This window comes from Aedes aegypti, chromosome 3 (genome assembly GCF_002204515.2).
Source record: "Aedes aegypti strain LVP_AGWG chromosome 3, AaegL5.0 Primary Assembly, whole genome shotgun sequence".
In the NCBI taxonomy this organism is placed as follows: Eukaryota; Metazoa; Arthropoda; class Insecta; order Diptera; family Culicidae; genus Aedes; species Aedes aegypti.
In genome coordinates this window covers 148,850,108-148,871,174 of record NC_035109.1, presented here as the reverse complement: position 1 = coordinate 148,871,174, position 21,067 = coordinate 148,850,108, and the positions used below count along the sequence as shown (strand labels likewise).

The 21,067-nt window shown below is 35.1% G+C and overlaps 1 protein-coding gene across 1 annotated transcript in view; it reads left to right on the top strand.

Moving 5' to 3' along the window:
- Positions 1-4,287: 4,287 nt before the first annotated feature.
- Positions 4,288-21,067, top strand: part of LOC5572947 (ras-related protein Rab-8A) — a 38,854-nt gene continuing 22,074 nt past the window's right edge. The window contains exons 1-2 of the mRNA XM_001654227.2: positions 4,288-4,813; positions 17,010-17,239. Of these exons, the coding sequence (XP_001654277.1) occupies positions 17,116-17,239 (124 nt within the window). The 5' untranslated portion in view covers positions 4,288-4,813; positions 17,010-17,115. The remainder of the gene's footprint in view (positions 4,814-17,009; positions 17,240-21,067) is intronic.

Sequence of the window (21,067 nt, the reverse complement as noted above, 5' to 3'; positions counted from 1 at the left end):
TGTTTACTGTAAAAGAGGAAAAATATGCTAATTTTATTCAAAGCACTTGATTTTTGAATTTTAAGCATCAAACGCATAATTTCCAAAAAATCATTCATCAAAATAAAATACGTTTATACTAGCCAAGATTAATATTAATATGAAATGCATTGCAATGAGTGAATAGACCGAATATGATTTTAGAATGGTATTTAAGCAATTTAGTATAATATTTTCTTAGCGTGTACTCAAAAACAAAATCTACAAAGTTTACAACACTTTTGGTATGAATAAAAAACTTTTCGGACATGTAGTACTTACTACTTTCGAACAAGAGCAGTGACTGAAGCTGCACGTTAAGAAATGTCCATTCAGAGTGCAGAGTAATTCTGCACGTAAAGAACAATCTATTCAGAGTGACGCTTAAAATTAATACAATTCTCGCATACTCTGAGATAACGCCCTAAAAGCCATTGGTAGTCACGTGTGTAGCTTGTTGTTTCTGAGCAAAAGAAAGAATAAGCATCCAAACCAACTTCACGGGCAGGTAGATAATGATCCTTTCTTCCCCATAGCGTTGTTAAATAGCATGAAAATCCATTCAAATGCTCAGAAAAAACGAGCTACACACATGGTTACTGTGGTGACCTCCCATGGTTTTACTGGCAAACGGCCAACAAATAGACTCGATGAGCTAGCGGACAGGATAAGCGGAACTTAAACGACGAACTACGACGGATCTTGACGAACGGACAGGCAAACTGTTTGACTGGACTACCAAACTTCAGATGCTCGTCAGCAACGGCTTTTAGGGCGAGATCAGAAGTTATGCGAGAATTATGCATATGAAGGAAATGCATGGAATCTAATCGATTACGCGACAATTTGCACAAAATCATGAAGGGCTGTAATTTGACAAGATTTGTAGTGTGATTTTGCGATTAGTCTGGTATTCTCTTTATGTCTATGATTTTATGATGATGGTACATCAAAGAATTTTCTGGGTGGTTTTCGGTCTTCGCCAACGCCAGTGATTGATGATTTTTTAATATTAGCTTAACATCTATGAAGAGATCTTGAGATTATCAAATTAGGAATCCCATATTTTATAGCACCAGTACTGAGATTCTGGTGAAATAGCAGTAGAATTTTGATGCTCCTCGTGTTTTCTTAACAACATGTTGAATTTCGGAAGTTCTAAGTGTTTCTGTGATATTCTCGTTATGTTGGTGGGGTTTCTGATAGTATGTAGGTAGCAAAGCTCAAAGTTTTGAGCCAACCCTTTTCCAGTAGAGAAGCTAGGCAAAATACAGGACGATTCTTACTGACTTTAAAATGGCTTACTCAATTTTCACCACCTAATTAAAAATTTTCAATCTTGTCGCTCCCTTGCGACGCCTATGCACCTATTCGTTTCCATCATTTGCTTCTATAGACTCCCTTTAGCTTTGAGTCGCATGACCGCTATAGCCATAAAACAAAATAAAATAAAATAAAACAATCACGGTCGATACCTTCTCCTAAAAACACAGAAGATTTTCCTCGAAAACATTCAGACGCATCTTCAAAAGGAACTTCTGGAGAAATGACAGAAGCGACTCTTTGCCAAATTTCAGGCGCACACACTTAACGATCAACGCTCCGTCATCGTAATCATCGTCATCATCGAACCTTCAAAAGCAGTTTTTCTGTCCAAACTGAAAATTATTCGATGAAAGTGTGTTCACTGTGTTTCGGTTGGAGAATATAATACAGTGAACACATTTTCCTGTAAACATTCTTGATTTTGAACGAAAAAACTGCTTTTCAAAATTCCGAAATCAATGACGGATCCTGCCCCCTTAATTATCGAATTTGATTTCGGTAAAGCAATTTAACGAACTCAGCCGGTAAATCATATAATGGCTGAGATCTCGTTGAAATTTGACACCTTGATCCAAGTTGACAGATGTAAAGTGCCAAAAATCGGTTATTTATATGTGTAACCGAAATTCAGTATTCTATTTTGCCACAGCATTCGGCAAACGAATGAGTTTACCGAGATTCGGAGAAGTGCATCTGTCAAAATGCTGGAACACGTGCAATCGACAAAAGGAAAGCCTGATTGGTCATGTAAGTCCTTGGAAACAAATTTTGTTTTATATTTTTCGTTTTTATTAAAAGTTAATTGGATCAGTGATGACTTTCGTTTCGATTACACTTCTCTTTTCAGATACAATTGTATTCCGAGCACGCGATGCGAAAAAGGGATGGTACACAAATTATGTCACGCTAAATTTCAACTTTTTTGACCCCCTCCCCCCCCCCCTTTGTCACGATTTTTGTATGAAACCTCCGAAAATTTTGTAAGGCTTGTCACGCTTGGCTTGACCCCCTCCCCCCCTTGGGGCGTGACGTAATTTGTGCATGACCCCAAAGATTCTGTCTGTGGCATTCGGAGGATTTTTGCTATTGCCTTGTAGCTAGCTATTGCCTTGTAGCTGGCTACGTTGCTTTAAAAAAAGGAAAATAATTTTTGTTGTTGAAAAACTAAAATAACAATGTTTTTATTTATGTTTTTTTTTATTCGTATACTTAATAAAAAACAACAATAAACATTTACAGAATTTCAGTAAAAATATGCCGAAAATTTTGGCAGAGCTTTGCCGTTCTGCTCAGCAAATTTTGACTGCTGGATGAGTTTTGAATTTTGCAGTGGTGTTCGGCACTTTGAACTTTTACCAAGATTTTCGCCGAGATCTCAGCTGTTGAGTTCTCGGCGATTAATTTTGCCAGCCTCGGCAAAACAAATTAAGTGTGCAACTTCCGAATCAATGCTAGGAGCAACTTTTGAAGGCATTCCTGAAGGAAACTTCGAAAAAAAACCAAAGGTTGTCTTGAATGAAATCAAAAAGATTTTTTTTAGGGGAATACCATGACACCTTGAAGGGTTGTAGAAGCTTTTCAGAATGAACTCAAATATTAATAACAGAAACGACTCCATAAGGAATTCCAGAACTTCTTGGACCTCTAGGAGACAGTTTAGTACGCAACCGCATATGACCCCGTTCATTTATTTAAAATAGCTGTCAGAAAACCGGATCCATTGTGCTCCGGCCTTAACTCTCCGAATACGGTACGTATTTATGCAGAGGGATTTGGATTGACTGTTCTGTGTTCCATTTGCATCACCGGTGTATCATCGATAAATAGGTGTCACTAACAATTACAATAATTTAATTCTAAAGTATAATAAAATTCATTTGGTTTAGGGTTTAGATTTTATGTGTGGCAGCTCCATTAAGTTTTATGTTTCAATGCATATTTTTTATTAGAGAATTCAAATTGCAAAAAAAGTAGTTTAACACATAACGGCATACGGAATTTTGGCTCTGTCTCGACCGGAATAAAAAAATATAGGGTGTTTTATGAATTTTGTACAGAGCGCTACACGTATATAGCTTGGCCACTTCCATTTGATTTTGCCAATTTGGTTAAATTTTATACGCGTAACGGTCTGTCCAAAATACTTTGACCACCCTATTGCGTAGTATGCACCTGAAACGTAATGCGCTCAAGTAAAATTTTTCCTTTTTAATGGCCGGTACGCTGATCATAAGTACTGTGCAAAAGGATAGGACAAGAAACGGTCAAGGAATGATTCCGCTACCGAAATTACTTTAGCTGTACGCAGCTGAGAAGTAGAGCTGATTTCATAACGTCGGTAACGCCTGCCATACAAATCAAAGGGAGCTGTCACTTTTCCGAACGGAAAAATGTGGCGCTCAATTATTCCGCAAGTAAAAGTGACATTTCGCTCAAACTGAATCAGCTGTCAAAATTACTTTGGTAAAAAGGAGAAATTTTACTTGAGTGATTTACGTTTCAGGTCCGTACTTGGCTTAATAAAGTAATTTTGACAGCCGATACAGTATGAGCAAAGTGTCACTTTTACTTGTGGAATAATTGAGCGGCACATTTTTCCGTACGGAAAAGTGACAGCTCCATTTGATTTGTACAGCAGGCGTTACCGACGTTATGAAATCAACTCTACTTCTCAGCAGCGTACAGCTCAAGTAATTTCGGTAGCGGAATCATTCCTTGACCGTTTCTTGCCCTATCTTTTTGCACAGTACTTATGATCAGCGTACCGGCCATATAGCACCTTCATATTGGTCAGCCTAATTCCAAGCAACCATCACATCACCCCAGCATCCGCTAATCGCATTGCTGCGCAGCCACTTTTTGAGGACGCGTCAGTCACAGCGAGCTGTCACCTTAACTCACCTCACGGGATTTCTCCACTCACCTCATTCGTTTTTCCTTTGCGTGAAAACGGAATCAGACAACGAAACGTCAATCATCGCACATTCATCGGCTGTAGGAAAGGTGTAAAACATTAGTGTAGTGTATTTTTTCCATCGCCCCGTCGTCTTCTTTGGCTTTGTGGCCTCCGGAACCATCAGAAAAAAGAGTCATCATCATCGCGCGGATCGTCGTCTCTCGGAGTGCTGCTTTTTGCCTTCAGTTTTTGTCCTCATTTCGGGTGATATAATTTCGATCAGCTTCTTGCCGCAGTGGTGACCAAAATCTTGAGTGTGGAAAACAAGGAAGAGTTGTGCAAAACCCTGTATTCGTAAAAGTGCGGAGAAAAAAGGGCGATTCTGTCCTGTCTGTGTGTGCGAAGGAAGAAAAAAATAACTTTCGCGACGGAAAGTGGCCGCGGCGGGGCGAAGAGCAAAGCGATATCACAAGAGTAGTTGCACAAGTTGACGGACGGACGGGAGCCAGAAAGAGAGAAGAGACGAAACGAAATCATCCATCCATTCATTCATCTGACCCCCGAGGCTAAAGAGTAGGGTGTCCCAAAATTTCACTTTTTTCGGAAAACAAGGGCTCATGCTCCAAAACGGCATCTTAGAATGTTACATTCAAACTTTTGTATTAGGGTTTTTTTTCGAAAAATAATATATAGAGGTTACCCTGTTTGAGATTTTTGAAAAAAGTGACTAATGTCAAAAACACAGTTGTTCAATTTAATATTCCTACAGGACACTGTAGGAGTTATTTAAAAATATTAAATAATTAATTGAATCATTGAACTTTGTCAATAATGAAGGTCATAAGTGGCATCTTTTATTTTTTATTCCACAATAACAAAATATTTCCATTTACTTTTGCCTTTGCCATAATAGAAAAGTTTTAAATTTGTGTCTAGAATTGATCGAATTTAATATTCGTAAACCTATCAAAATTCAATCCAAACATATGTACAGCATTCTAAACCAATTTTAATGGTCTATCTATATGATTCAGAGGCGCGTCCACGTTCGAAACCATGGGTAGGACAAACGTTGACAAATATTTTGTGCAAAGTGAAGCTTAAAAAAGTTTTACCCCTATTGAATTTTATACTGGAAATTTAAAGTTTGTGTATTTGAGGGGCTCAAACGCAAAGGGATGTGCCCGTTTTTAGTTGAATAGATTCAACTGTTTCCAAGCGTTCTAATGATATTTCCAGGTAACTTTTCCACTCAACAGAAGAAATAACATAATTCTCAAAAGACTGGCTTGTTTTTTGACTCTCATACAATTTCTGAAAAACTTCGAAGTTGACTTTCTTGAAACTAGCTTAATTTCACTGATACCTTTTTGCTTCTAACCCCTTCATTATCATGCCAGTCATTACCACAAGATTAAGACGTTCCATCTTTACAGGGCTGGTACTCAGGCACTCAGACCTTGAAAATAGGAAGTTAGAGACAACTTGTATAAAAAAGAGACCTAAAAAGAGCCAGAAAAAGGCCGCAATGAGACCAAACAGAAACCAAGACAACAAAATGAAACCCAAGAGGAGCCAGAAGATAAGAGTTTGATTCTTCTTAGCATCAGAGCAGTCATTTTAAGATCTAAGACCTATTTAGAATATCTTGATTTTCTCTACGAATTTCATCTGAAGTTTATTCAGATACTACTTCAAAAATTTCCCAAGGAGTTTAACGGATTTTCCTTGGGAATTTCTCCAACAAACAATTTGTTTTGGATACCTTAAAAATTCAATCTGGATTTACCCAAAGAGAACCACAAAAATTGAATGTCTGCAATGATTGTTTCAAGAATCATCAGAACTCCTCCAAAAAGTCCTTACTCCTCTAAGAATGTATCCACCTATTCATTCATCGATATCCCTGGAACATCCTGCAAGGCTTCTGGTCAAAATATTTTCTAAATTTCAATCCATGACTTCTCCAGAAATGCCAAGAATTTCTAGAGATTCTCTATAAAACTGTCTTTGAGAATTTATACAAGAAATCAACTAGAGATTTCTCAAAAATATCTTCAGCAACCGCTCCAGAGATTTCTTCTAAGGTTTCTGCATAAATTCCTCGTGTAATACTTTAAGATTTTCTTAAGTAAGTCAATGTTTTTTTTCTAGCAATGTCTCCTGAAGTAATCTTATATAATACTAATAGAAGTTTTAAAGTCACTGTTAATGAACAATGATCTCTAAAATAACGCCTGGACTCTTGAGAAAATTTTAGTGTTTCCTAGATAATTTCCTAAGATAATCTAAAAAAACATCAATCGAATCTCGGGATTATATTTTCCAGGGTTTTCGAAAGGAGTTTTTTGAAAAACATTGGACAGAAACTCTATAGAAGTTTGTGTAGGACTGATCGGACGAATTATTGGGAACATCGTGGTAGTATTAGCTGGTTTGAAAAGTCAAATAAACTTATGAAGATCGCATGGCAAGTTTTGAGAAACTTTTTAAAAAATGTTTGGAAATACTGGAGAAATTCCTAGAAAAAAAATAGATTTTTTTTCGAAGAACTTCTTTAGAAATTTTGGAAATCGTGGATGAATTCTTATGAACAGGTAAACAGGAAATGCACATGAACAGGCGGAGAATTTTTTGCAGGGTTTCTTGAAAATGAATGAAAATGAAAATCTGAAATAAACCTTCGAGGATTTCCTCTGGAGAAATTCTAGGATAGTTTTGGAAAAACAAATCAAGGTAATTTCTGAGGATATAAGTAAAGGTAGCAGCTTTGGAGTTTTCAAGGATTTCCTGGAGCAAATTATGAAGAAATTCCAAGCATCCTTTGAAAAATCTCTGGTAGAATTTGAAAGAGAATTGGTAGAGAAATGTCTAGAAGAGTTTCTGAAGAGATTCCTGTAGGAGACTGAAAAAATCACTATGATAATTCCTGAAGCTTCTCTTCCGAGACGAAATTCTAGAAGAGCCCGTGGCACCCGTTATAGTCTTTGAAGGTTTCTCTGTGCAATTTTGCATCAAGAATCAATGCAAATAGAGACTTGCAGTAAAATAGGGACCAAGGCTCTCATAATACACCTACTAACCTTGTCTTAAGGATCATTTATTGGTTCAACTTGTATTATCATTCATATTAAAATATTTGAATATCCTTTATATTTATATTCTATTTCAATCACGTCCCGCCTCCGTTAATTTTTTTTGTTTCTTGGCGTCGAAGTGAATCTAATAGCAAAAAATTTCAGAAGAACTGAAGATTCTTAAAAATTGTTTCATCGCGCAAAAACTCCATCAAATAGTTGATTGAAATTTCTTCAACAATCCTGCAAAAGCTTTCAGAAAATCGTCATAATCTGCTCTTAATATTTGTTTAAACGATGCCACAAACATCAGCGGGAATTTGAGCAATTCATTTTTCAGAAACTAACTGTGGGAGTTGTTATTAAATTGCCTTGTTGTCAAGAAATTCAGCAATACTTTGATAGATTATATCAAGAGTGATCGTACTCCCAGAAATGCCATAGAGGATTGCTTCAATTGTTTTTTTTTCTAACGATTAAAGAGTTTCTTGAAACAATTCTTACAGTTACTTTCTTGTCGATATTCTCAATCGCTGTTCACACGAGCTTGTATGTATGTTGAACAGATGATATTAGTTTGATTTAATTTTTAACCTTTCCGCTGATTTTTTTTTGTTGAATCGTGGGTAGGGCAATCCTTTGAATGTCCTACCCAGGAGTTTTTGTGCGTAGTACATGTCCTACCTGTCCTACCCACTTCCCGCGCCACTGATATGATTGTTCAAGTCCTCAATTACGTTGATCAGATATAATAGAGCACATATTTTGGACTATTTATAAGCAGATTTATGTGAAACTTAAACAAATTTATATAAAAAAAATAACAATAATGTTTGCTATACAATCAGTCTGACATTATCATTTATTTTTGTAGATGGATCTATTGTAAAAATGATATTCTTAAGCAATGAAAGAGTTTCAATTCCTTTAGAGACTATAACATGACTATTCAACAGGTTTTTCTTATCAGATTTTTCGAGAAAACGCTCTAGGAATTATCGAAACGATTTTTATATAAATTTAATCTGAAATACTTCTAGGAACTCATAGAAGGATCTCTCCAGATATTCTTCTAGACATTTTTCTACCAATTTTTCCATAAATTCTTACAGCTATTTTTTAAAGGAGGCGTAGATAAATTTGCTCCAGGAAATCTTTAAGCATGCCAACGTTACTCGAGTCATTTCCTCAGGGATTAAAGTAGAAGATCGTTATAATGACAATTTTTATAGTGGTAAAAGCTCTCTATAGCGTCATTTTTCGATCTCTTGGGAGATATTTTGGTATTACAACTATTTTTCATTACGACTTTTCTCTATGTACTTTGATATTTTTCTTCATCCTAAGATGTTCTAGATATTTTCTACTAATCATACAATCGAAGGATTCCAAAGTTTCATACAGAACTCCAAGAAAATCTTCAATAGTTTATTGCTGAGGATTAAGGGTTAAGGGATTTTGCCAAGAAACACTACAGTAGTTCCTACGCTATTTATGTGGTTCAAGAATTGATTGGCTACTTCCAGGAATCGATCCTGAAACATGATGTGATGTTTTCCAGGAATTCCTCAATAAATTCGACCTGGAATTCATAATAAAGTTCCTATATATTTATTTTTTATGAATTCCTCCACATGAAGCCACACATCAATCTAACTTTGACTTCTTTTGATTCAATTCGGCTGTTCCGTGGAATAAACCAAATTTTGGTTATCTAGCATACAGCTTTCAGTAAGTAGTTTCCGTTTGACTACAGCGAGAAAATCAACACTTTTTTTAAAAAAAATTACCCAGCGTTAGCTTCCGAAATCTCTGTAGTGGGTTGAAACAACTTAAATTAAGGTATACTCGAAGGAATCCAAATTTGGCTGATTAAAAAATATTGCCATGGATTCTTCAAAAGATAATTCAATCCATTCCGGACGAAACAGCACAATCAAGCTGGACAATGTATTTGATTTTCCCAAACGGCTTAATCAGGGTAGTAATTACATATTATTTCTCTCTGCTGCAAATCTCTATTCAACTAGTTACATTAACAATTCATGAAGAGTACAACTCATTCTGAAGTATTATCATTTAGCAAGAGAAACACGATCATATACAGTGAACGGCGAAAAAAAAATCATTTTATCGTTTTCCATACATAATGATCAAGTTTGGAACTTGGCTCCTAGAGCTCCGATTGGGTTGAAATTTTTATCCCAACTAGGAAATAACTTCAGATATGTGCAGTGAAAAATTGACAGTATTTTGATCGATTGTATAACATTTTGCGGCAATCCACTTCGCGGTGTACCATTTCGGGGTTTGCCATTTCGCGGTACGACATTTCATGGTTAGTACCATTTGGCGGCATGTCATTTCGCGGTGTACCGTTTCGCGGTTTGTATTGAGATGTTCCATTTATCTCAACTGTGCAAATTAAAGGAGTTCTGGTGTTCAAAAGAAGGGTAAATCACCTATGAAAATGTTATTATTGAAAATGCCGCTCGATGGTTTACCGCGAAATGTCGGACAACCATTTTGATCACCCACTTTAAAGCTATCGCAAATGCCCCATTTTGCCAAAAATCCTTTTTTTCATTTTGAACTATTTTTGAAACAAATGGATTTAGAGCATACCCTTTGACAAAAATGTTTGATTTAACCAGAGAAACAAGTATGTAGAACTATTTTTTTCTGTAATATTCATACTTTTCAAAATATATCAAAACAAACATTTTGACATTTTTTTCTAAGCAGGACATTTGCGAGAACTTCAAAACGTGTGATCAAAAGTTTCCAAACTTTTGTATGAAAAACGGCAAAATGATCTATTTTTTTCGCTGGTCACTGTAAGTTGAACATCGTCCGTCTTGAAAGGCTTAAGGTTTCATACAAGTTAGTACTAAATTGATTTTTCCGTTGATTCTTGTGTTCATTTATAAAAAAAATCTTCAGATATTTCGTCCTATGGTTTTCAGGGAATGCCTTGAGACAATCCTGCGAGATTCAGTAACCCTTGTTCAAAGGCTACTTCAGAATTTTCTATAGAAATGCCTCTCAGATTAAAAAAAAAAAAAATACCCTCCCCTTGGTTATGCGACTTTGCCGCGATGGGAGGGCATAATCCATTAGCCCATATGATGGAAACCAAAGGCGTAACCTGTAGTGGTGGTATCACATTTTGGCATTTTTGCTTAAAGCCGCGTCATAATTCATATGGCATAGACGCAATAATATCTCGGATGTGATCGAACGGACATTCTGCGTCATTGATAGAATTGATGCCCATTTCAAATAATCAATCTATTCGAAGTGGACATTAATATTATTGGTGACGTTCAGTTTGCCTTTTGCTAACCAGAATGATCCGTAGCCACTCTTACTATTAGCTAGCTAGATACATCGTTATCATATACGACGTAGGGAATACTTAGAAACTCTTAGGAAAATGACTAGTAGATTCACTGAGTAGAAATAAGTGGCGACAATCTTATTTTAATATGGTTTTTATATTGCCATAATAAGAAATACCTCTTTTGTAACAGCGGTATAAATAATCTAATTCCAGCTTCATTTTCGCAAAATTTACAAGTAGAAAGTAGGCGTTGTGAAGCATTGCATTTGCCATCGAAAAGTGAATCTTGTAGGAGACTGTAATGGACCTATGCACGGGTTCACCATTTGACGTTGTAGCGGTGCCGTGTTATTTATGTGACCATGGAAACCAGTGAATTCGGCACCGCTCAAACGTCAAATTAGTGAACCCATGCATTGGTCCATAGAAGCCTAAGGTAACTTTACTCTTCAATGTTCACTATAAAAATGACTGGAAAGTAAGACGCTGAGATCGATCATTAGGGTACACTTGCTAGTTTCGAAAAAATGATGAACAGACAAGGAAAGCGACTTTTTTTCTTTAAGGATATATGAACGTAATGACCAATAAATACTTTTAACAACAAAAATGAAATTAACTAGAACTCTTACTAAACAGCCTAATTTTGTTAAGATTTGACGACAGTTGACATTTAAGACTCTAATCTTACGTAAAAGACAGGAGTAATCAGAATACCACTTGAATGACAAATTATTCTAAACCATTTCGACTAGACAGTATTAGTAATGACACTACTATTTCAAACAAATTCTGATGGAGCTGCTGATTTTCACAATGCTTCCTTTTCTCAGAAGCAATATATGGAATATGGGTACTTTTCAAAAACTACCACGTCACAATACTAAAAAAGCAGTGTTCATGTGGGCGCCATTGCCTAGTCCGTCTGAGTATTGGTCCTGGTAGAGGGGAAACTTGGCAAAAGCCAGACCGAGGGTTCAGCCTTGACAAGTTAAGCTGTCAGGCAGCTCCAACTGAATACCATACAAAAAAAAACAAAAAAAAAAAAGAAATGCCTCTCAGATTAAAAAAAAATTATATTTTCTGAAAAAAAAAACATGACATTTGCCAGGAGACATTCCTCGCAGAACTCCTCGAGGAATGCTCGGAAAAAAATGTCTGAAGAATTCCCATGCAATTATTTAAAAAAAACTGGGGGATTTGCTTAGGAAATCTTAGGAGGAATCTTCTTGCGTAATTCCTGAAGCTATTCTAAGAGATTTTCTAATCGAAATCTTAAAAAATCTCTGAGAGACAATTTTGTAGGTAATCCTAATAAGTCTTTGAAGGCTGGCAGCTGGAAGTTACTGATTGAATTTTTACAGATGTTCTGAACAAGAATCTCGGAGGATGTCCTAGAGAAATCGATGGAAGAATCACTGAATCCTGAAGGATTTAGGAATTTCATGAGGAATTTTTTGAAGAATCCGGAGGAATCCCTGATGCAATCTCTGAGTTTTTTAATCTCCGTTCAGTTCTCCAGGCAATTAAAACAAAATTGGAGGAATTAATTTGGAAATTTGATGGATAAATAACCACTAGGATCGATGTACCAATAGTCGCATAGCTAAGAACAAATATTCGTATAAAATCGGAAAATAATGCTAGCGTCATTATTTTTAAATCATCTAAAAGCTTTTTATCTTGGCTTTGTAGAAAAAATATGAAAACTACGAAAACTCATATGTTTGTATTTATTATCGTTTGTGCCACTATAGGAATACATGTGCCTATAGTATCACTATTTCAAAGTTCTGTTCCTATAGTAACACTAGCATCACGCCGTTGGCAAAATACAAATCAAAACCGTATTTTTACAAAACTTTTATATTTTTTTCTCAAAGTGTGGATCAAAAGCTTTCGTTTGATGTCAAAAAAGTTTTTAATTCATCCATTATTTCGTAAAATAAAAAAATTTTTCTTTCAGTAGTGCTACTATAGGATCAATAGGTTTTTAAGCAAAACTAATTATTTCATTAATTTTTTGAACAAAATCAAACTGTGTATCAATGGTACTTAGATAAATAGCTGCTGACCTTCATGTCAAAAAATATTTCGAACCGATTTGTAGTAAAACGGCCGTGAAAAGCCACTAGTGCGACTATAGGGGACTGTCTACTAAGGGAACACCGACCCTAAATGATGTCTTGAAGAAATCTTCGGAATAATAACTTAATCTTAGGGAAAATTAACTGATTTGATTTGAATAAAAATCCTAGAGAATTAACTATTAATTAGGATCTCCTCCTCCGATTGGGTCAAAGAAAGATGTATTTAAATTTCGGTCTGTTTATAATATAGTAATAGCTCCAGCTAAAACAGGAAGAGAAAGAAGTAATAAGATAGCTGTAATAACTACAGATCAAACAAATAAGGGTAGTCGGTCTAAAGTAATTCCTGATGATCGTATATTAATTACAGTTGTAATAAATACATACAGTTAATTATAGGAAAAAATAATTAAAAATAATAGAGAATACATACAGTTATAAGAGCAGCAGTAAAAAGATCTTAGATATATTCTGAGAAAGTTTAAGATGTTTAGATGATATTTCGATTGATGGACCATATATGTACCTATATATTGCACTCAATAGTTTTGGTTTATTGTTATGACACAAATCCCCAACACATAGTTACGGAACAAACAAAATCTTGAACATTCTTAGTAAATTTCACAAAATGTGTGAATTTAATTTAAAAATCCCTGGCCACGATCACAGGGTTTGACGGTGCCAAAGTAGAAGGTGCACCATAATAATACCCGTATGTGAAACATATCACCTTCCCAATACTTTGGCACACCTCCAACGGTTCATGATTTATCATGAAACGGCTGCATTCAGGCGGAGGATCTGTTAATATGTTTCGGCATATTATCAGGTCCTCTTCGAACGGAGGGACCGCCAGGGCTCATTAGTTACTTATAAACCAGTGCTGGTTGTTTGATGTTTCAATTCGTTTACACGAGCTGTAGCATCCTTTGTACTAATCAGCAATGGTGGTTAAGTTTCGAAGCCAACGTGTGATCAATCGTTTTAAAATGCAACATAAGAATGGGTGTTTGGTGGAACTGTGCGTTACACTCGTCGTTATTAAATTTAGTGATTGTGAAGGTGCTAATAGTGATTTTATAATAAAATCTATAGTGATGAAAATTTGAAATTTAAGGTGGAAGTGATTCTGATAGTTTTGTTAAAATATAATAATAATGATGTGAACTCTACTAATTTAATAATGGCCATAATTCATTTTTCTGAATATAAACTTAATTGCCTATTTCTTCAAACGTGCATGAAAAAAGTGTTAATACATAATGACAGCGAGTGCAGAAGAATGGATCGAAGTGATTTTTTTTAATGTAACTTTCTTGATCATAAGGCTAAATCATAGTTTGAATAGTAATGACTCTACAGCAACAAAAATAATGATACATTTAAATTGATTATCTTTTAATTACTTAGTAATGCTAACAGATGGTAATGCTAACAGATTTATATGAAAATGGTGTGATGTGAAAAGTGATATAATAGAAAGTATATCTGAAGTGTATTACGAAAGTTGATGAGTGATAATCGGTGATAAACGTGATAGTGTCGAAAATAAAAGTGACGATAGTGAGTGATGAAATGAAATGGGGAATGAGGACCTTTTAATAAAACTATTTCGTTCTTCACTTTAACCACTCTAGTAGCATTTCAGGTCTTATCATAGTTTTATAGTAGTCTAAACTACTAGACTGCAAAACTACAGTAAGGGCTGATTGCTGCTAGGGTACACAGTGACCATTTGAGCAACATTGCTTAGGAACGTCTGTGTGATGAACGCAATAGAGGCTTATAAAAGCAAATGCTGGGAAGGAGCTTAGGGCGGATTAAGAGTGCCAGTACTACCCCTATCGCTACCGACAAAAAAAAAAAAATAATTTAAAAATATATTTTTCACATTTAATATTTGAAAAAAAATACCCTAGCACCTCCTGTCCCCCTGCTTCAGACAGCTTGATTTGTTACTTGATATCTTTGTAATTTTGCACCAGTGTCTTAAAAATATTAATTTCTAGCTTAATTTATGATCTCGCCCTAAAAGCCATTATTAACCAAGTGTGTAGCTTATTGTTACAGAGCAAATAAATAGAATTACTCTATATTTAGCAATGTTACGATGATGAGAAGATCCTCCTCTATTTTCCAGTGGTGATAATTTTTATTTTGGTCCATCCATTTGCTCAAACACAACGAGCTACACATTCGGTTACCAATGGCTTTGTGAGATTTTATCGATATGCGAGATTTTACAAAAATAAGAAGAATAAACATTCAAAACAACACTTAAAATGTGTTATCTTTCATTATATATGAAAGAAGTTTTTTGTTAGACGACTTGCAGGCTAAGTAAAACTCCAATAACTCTCGAAAATGTTGCAAATGTATCAAATTAGTAATGAAACACTATTCTTATGATAAAATATTCAATGATGTACAAATTTACAGAATTCTCGGATTGTGTCTGGTTTTACATTATAAGATTGGTCAATGTGTTGTACTAAAATACATAATCAAAATTCAACGTCAAAATTCATTTTTATATTTTCACATTCATTTATGTACGTTACAAAAATGATAAAAATAGCATAAATGAGCAGCAAGATTGCATTATATCATTAGTATTTAAATTATGAATTTAGCGGCTTAAGTGTCTGGTACTGGGGGATCTCCCCTTAGTACTAAATTCAATTTTCATTAACTTAACAATTAAGGTATCGTTTTGTTTCATATTACGGACAGCTTCAAATAACGGACACTCCACTTTGTATGGGAAACATTTCACACGGAATGTTTCAATATTTGCCATTCAAAAGTTCTCACTTTCAAGGCTTGTTTTAATAAGCATTTTCCATAGATATCTATGAAAATTTATAATGCCCAACTTCCTTAGGCATCTCTCTAGTGGTTTAACGATTTCATTTGATGATTTGACTTTTCTATTTATGATTGGTTTGACCTGTCCGGAATTCGAATCGAAATGTCCGGAATATGAGGCAAAAGTAAGGAAGCGTCCGTAAAAAGAATCATGTAAAGTCCACACATTTCTATTTATTTAAAATTATTCATGTTTAGGAATCGCGTCCTCACTCACCATTCGAAAGTTAAGGGGTTTAAAGGTTCGATAACGTGGAGGATTCATACCGAGTGATTAATTTTACATGTTCTTTTGTGAGTTATACTTCACTGAGGCCTTAAGTGTCCGTAATATGAATCAAAACGGTACTTCGCCCCGAATTGAGATAACGTAATTGTTCAAGAGGAAAAGAAAATATCTAATTTTTCTATATATTTTTTGTTCAAAATTAAACAAAGACATAGAAGAAATTTGAAATCCAACATTAAAACGATTACTTTTCTATTTTTATTGTTGTTGTTTTAAACAAATTTAGTAGTTTCGGAAAACAATTCCCTCCATTAGGTAATTTTCTGCCATGCATAACAATTATAACAGAACATATTTACAATTTAAATTGATAGTGCTACTCTTTGGTTAATGACTTATAAATGATATACTTTAACATGCTGTATTCCTCTTCACGCTTTTAGTGACGAAATTTTAGTTCATGATAAGTGCGATGTGATATACCATCAAATGTACGTTTTCTTCCTAAAGCTTTAAGTATTTATTACATTTAAAAATTATTTTGAACAATTTGTATGAACTATCGTTTTTTTAAGTCCCACTTTCCTCAGAATACCTTCTGTGTCGTATATGATGAGAAATTTGAGAATTGGATCGCATTTAAATGATATTCTGCAAAAACATATCAGGAAAGTCAGATTTATGCCACCAGTAAAGCTTCAAAAACTCTAAAACGCATAAAATTAGGGGTATTATGTCTTTGACTAAGTTTTTCCTTGTAAATTATACCATCTTTCCATATGTAATTAATAATACTAGCGTATCAAAAAAAAAAAAAAAAATAATTATCATACTTTTCAAGGAATCAAAAAATCAGTATGTTAAATTTTTGTGGGAAACATGATATTTTCCAAGTAGTTTGGTTCGCCAAAAAATATAAAAATAGCAATCTGCCAAAAATATAAAAATAATGGGTTTCACAATATTTAAACATAACATAATCACTAAAAAAGGACTTTTTTTTCAAAAATCTCAACGGGGCAACCTTCAAACGTCTATTCTCAAAGTTCAAAAGATTGCTTGTTATACCATAAGCTACCATTAGGAGGTTGAGCCCCTAGTTTTCTCCCGACAAAGTGAAATTTTGGACCACCCTACTAAAGAGGCTCCCCCCATACAGAAGAAGCAGCAGTAGAGGCACAGAGGAACAAAAAAACGGAAAACCTGTCTCAAGAAGCAGCACCAGCAGCGAGCACTCTAATACACCAGCATAGCAGTACCAAATAATGGCGAAAACGTACGACTATCTGTTCAAGTTGCTGCTGATCGGCGATTCCGGTGTCGGCAAGACCTGTATCCTGTTCCGGTTCTCCGAGGATGCTTTCAACACGACCTTCATCAGCACGATCGGTGAGTCAGACATCAGATTTTTCAGTCACTATCCGAACTCTTGTCGTCGTCGTCGTCGCTTTCAGCTTGTTTCTTTATGACGACGGCGGTCGACTTGATAACACTTATTTTTCGGGTTTAGTTGGATTTCTTTTTACCGAAAAAGGTGCACAAGACAGTCGACGGTTTCGAAACGGAACGAGCGGAAGTAATTCTTGGGTCAATTTGTGGCCATGATTGAGACATTCTTTGCAATCCATGTATTCGTTGTCCGAACGAAACTGTTTCGGTCTCTATTAGGCTGATTAATTTCTCTTTTATATCATTGCTGTTCATATAGGCAGCAGAGAGGAGTTTGTTGCTCTTCCAAGTACTGTGCGGCAAGTTACACACTTGCCTGATAGAGTGGGCATTCCATTCGTCATCATCCTTTATGGTGTTGTTAGTAAGGTGGAATTGTTGATAGTGAGGCGAGGCGACATCATCCAGTTTGTGGATTTGGCAACCAAGCAAACAGAACGGCGAAATGTGGGTTGGCTTGGGGATTGCGATTACCTTACAGTTGGGGATGGTTATTCGCTGTTCAGATGCCACTAGGGTTCATTCAAATATTACGTAACGCAAAATTTGTTAATTTTAGACCCCCTCCCTCCCCCACGTAACAACTTTTGTATGGAAAATTTATTTTTTTTGTATGGACCGTAACACTACGTAAGACCCCCTCCCTCCCCCTGATGCGTTACGTAATATTTGAACGATCCCCTACCAGGGTGTCGAATACCTGTAAAAACTTGTGAAGTCCTGGAATTGCATTTGAGCTTAGAGAAAAATTAAACTATGTGTATGCTATTATTTAAACGATTAGTGGTAATATAAATCGGATAAAAACGTTGATTTTTAAATAAGTGATTATTTGAAATGTGCAAATCGTTAGGCCAATTCAACAATACAATAGGCAGCAATCTTTTGATATTGATTTCGAACTTACGATTTTGACATACCTTCGGATAGTTCGATACAAATTTAACCAATGTAACTAATCATGTTCATGTAATCACGATGTTTACATTGCTTAAGATACCGACTTTTTTGAACAAAGTGTTTGATCAATCATTTAAAAACAGCAGTTGATCTTAGAGATAATGCCCTACTTTTAGAACAGGAAGTTTTCGAGAATTCAAAGCATCAATAATTTTTACTGAATGCTTTTTCTAGTGATATTTTCTTAAGGCTGTTTTAAAGAAATTTCTTTTCACTTTATTGCACTTAAGTGTTTCTAAAATTTGCTCCGAGAGTTTCCCAAGAAATTCCTACAGTGATTTATTTAAGTATTTTAAAATTTCTTCAGTGATTTCAGAAAGTTTCCCTAAAGTTAGACTGTTTTTTTTCAATACATTCTAAGATTCCCCAAAAATTCGATCAGAGATTCCCTTAGTATTCAGAATAATTTTTGAAATTTCTTCTTAACTGCTTCCAGACCTGAGTTATAACATTTTTTGGGAATTTCTTCAAGGAGTTACTCAAGCATTTTTTTCAAGAATTGAGACCCCGGAATTCTTCAACGGCTTCTCCATGATTTTTTCAGGAGTTTCTAAACGTTTAACAAATTCATCCAAGGATTCCAGAAATTTCTTTCAATTACAGGGATCAACTGAAACAGAACTGTTTGAAGGGAGAGGTTAAAAGTAGTTTATTCCAAAATAATAATTATTGTTGGTATGTTTATTTACTAAATGATGCTTTTTCTAGATCACAGCAACTATAACAAATGTTCAAACATCTTAAAGGATTCTCCCAGAATGTTATCAGATTATTATACCTGTTATAGCTGTTCTAAGAGACTTAATTTCTATTTTAATGCAAAACTCGAAAAATTGCCTTCTTAATGGAAGTAAAATTAAAATCGTCCTCAAAGTCACATATCCCGCCTTTATCTTTGCAGTGAATTCTGGTTGTAAATTTTGGAGATAGCAGAGAAACCTTCAGACTTTTAGGCAATTGCTTTACAAGTTCTCAGATTCCTCGAGCAAAAGATTCAGAAATTCTCCTAGTGACTTTTCCTGAGATTGCTATTGGAGTACTCTCGGTGATTTCTCTGGCATCCCTCCAAAAAAATCCTACAACGATTCGCCATCAATTCGTACATACATTCCACCAGAGTTTTTCATTTAACAAAAGGAATTTCGCAAAATTTGCTCCAGAAAATTTAACGCAACTACCTCTAGCAATTTCCACTAAGTTTACTCTAAGAATTATTCTAGGGACTATCCCAAGAATTTTCTATCAATTTCTCCTGTAGCTGCTCTAGCAGATCATTCAAAGATTCTTACTGGAGTTCGTCCCAAAAAATCCTCAAAAGTTTATTCGTCTTTGAAAAAAAAATCGTTTATGTTTTTTCAGTGAAGCCTACAAGAATTCCTATCGGAGTTCTACATCGAATTTTCCACTTATTCTTCCATCCATTTTTTATGACTATCTTCTAGAAGTCATCAACGGTTTCTCCCAGAAATTGCTTCAAAAATTCATCCAGAAATTATAACAGACAATCTATTAGGAACACTTCCAATTAAATTCGACATGGGACTCCTCCAGAAATTTATCCAAAATGTCATCCAAGGATTTCTCCTGCAGTTTTCCCAAACAACTCTCGAGTAATTATCAGTAAAATTCTTTGGATTTTTTTTCAAAATATTATTTAAGATTTCACTCCAGCATACTGTAAGCAATTTGCGTAATTATTCCAGTAATTCCTTTACAAATTTTAGAGATCCCGTTTGATGTTTTTCATGTTTTTTTTTATTTATTTTTTTAATATTATCCCTGCTGTACAAGGATGGAAAAAAATCGTCTCTAACGACTAACAACACAGTATTTGAACGGTCTAAGAGGGCCGATGTTCTTGCAAAAGCATGATTGCAACGACTCATTACGCGCACTTTGTTCAGATATATGGAGCATCTGATGCACTGTTTGTCGCGGGATAAACCGTTTGTCGGATAATGTAACATGTTGCGATTAACGTAAATCGGAACACATCCACGGCATTATTTTTTTCCCAAACCATGCCAGATCAACTTCCGGATCAAGAATTACAGGAGTCGAATCTTGGAGTAAAAGCTTAAAAATCCCCCAACAATAAAATTATGATTTCGGTTTGCAAACATTTGTTCGTTAGCACACATGCAGAATGATGCATTATTCGCGGAGCGTAGTTTGTTATGATAACTTGACGACAAAACGTTAATCGTTGTTGCTATGATCGCAGGATAAAGAACAACCGCGATGCATCATTTATTTTGTCATGATCACTAGATTTCCATCCTTGCTGCTGTATGTTGTAATAAATTCAGCCGTAATAATCATCTTAGCAAACTATCAAAAAAAAAATCCTTTAAGTGTTAAGGAATCTCCTAGTCATTTCAGATATTCTTACAGGATCTGGAATTTCTACACAAATTTGACCATTGGAAAATTTCTCAAAGAATTTCTGAAGATCTTCCTGAAGGTATCTCTGGATTAATTGTTGAAGGTAGATATATTTCTGAATAACTATTTTAGTGGATATTTTAAGAAACTCGTGGAGGCATTTCTGGAGAAATTACTGCTCGAAATGTTGAAGATTTCCAAATGGAAATTATTGGAGTTAATCCATTAGAAGTTGAGTTCGTATAAGCATTACTGAATGGACTCCTGAACGAAATAATTTGAAATTTAATCTTCTGGGTAAGAACTGGAAGAAACAGGACAAATATCTGAATTAATTTCTGATTAAATTCCTGGATCACGAAAATACATACAGTAAACGAACAGTAATATATAGTAGTTATCTGGGCGGAGTTCTTTCAGCAA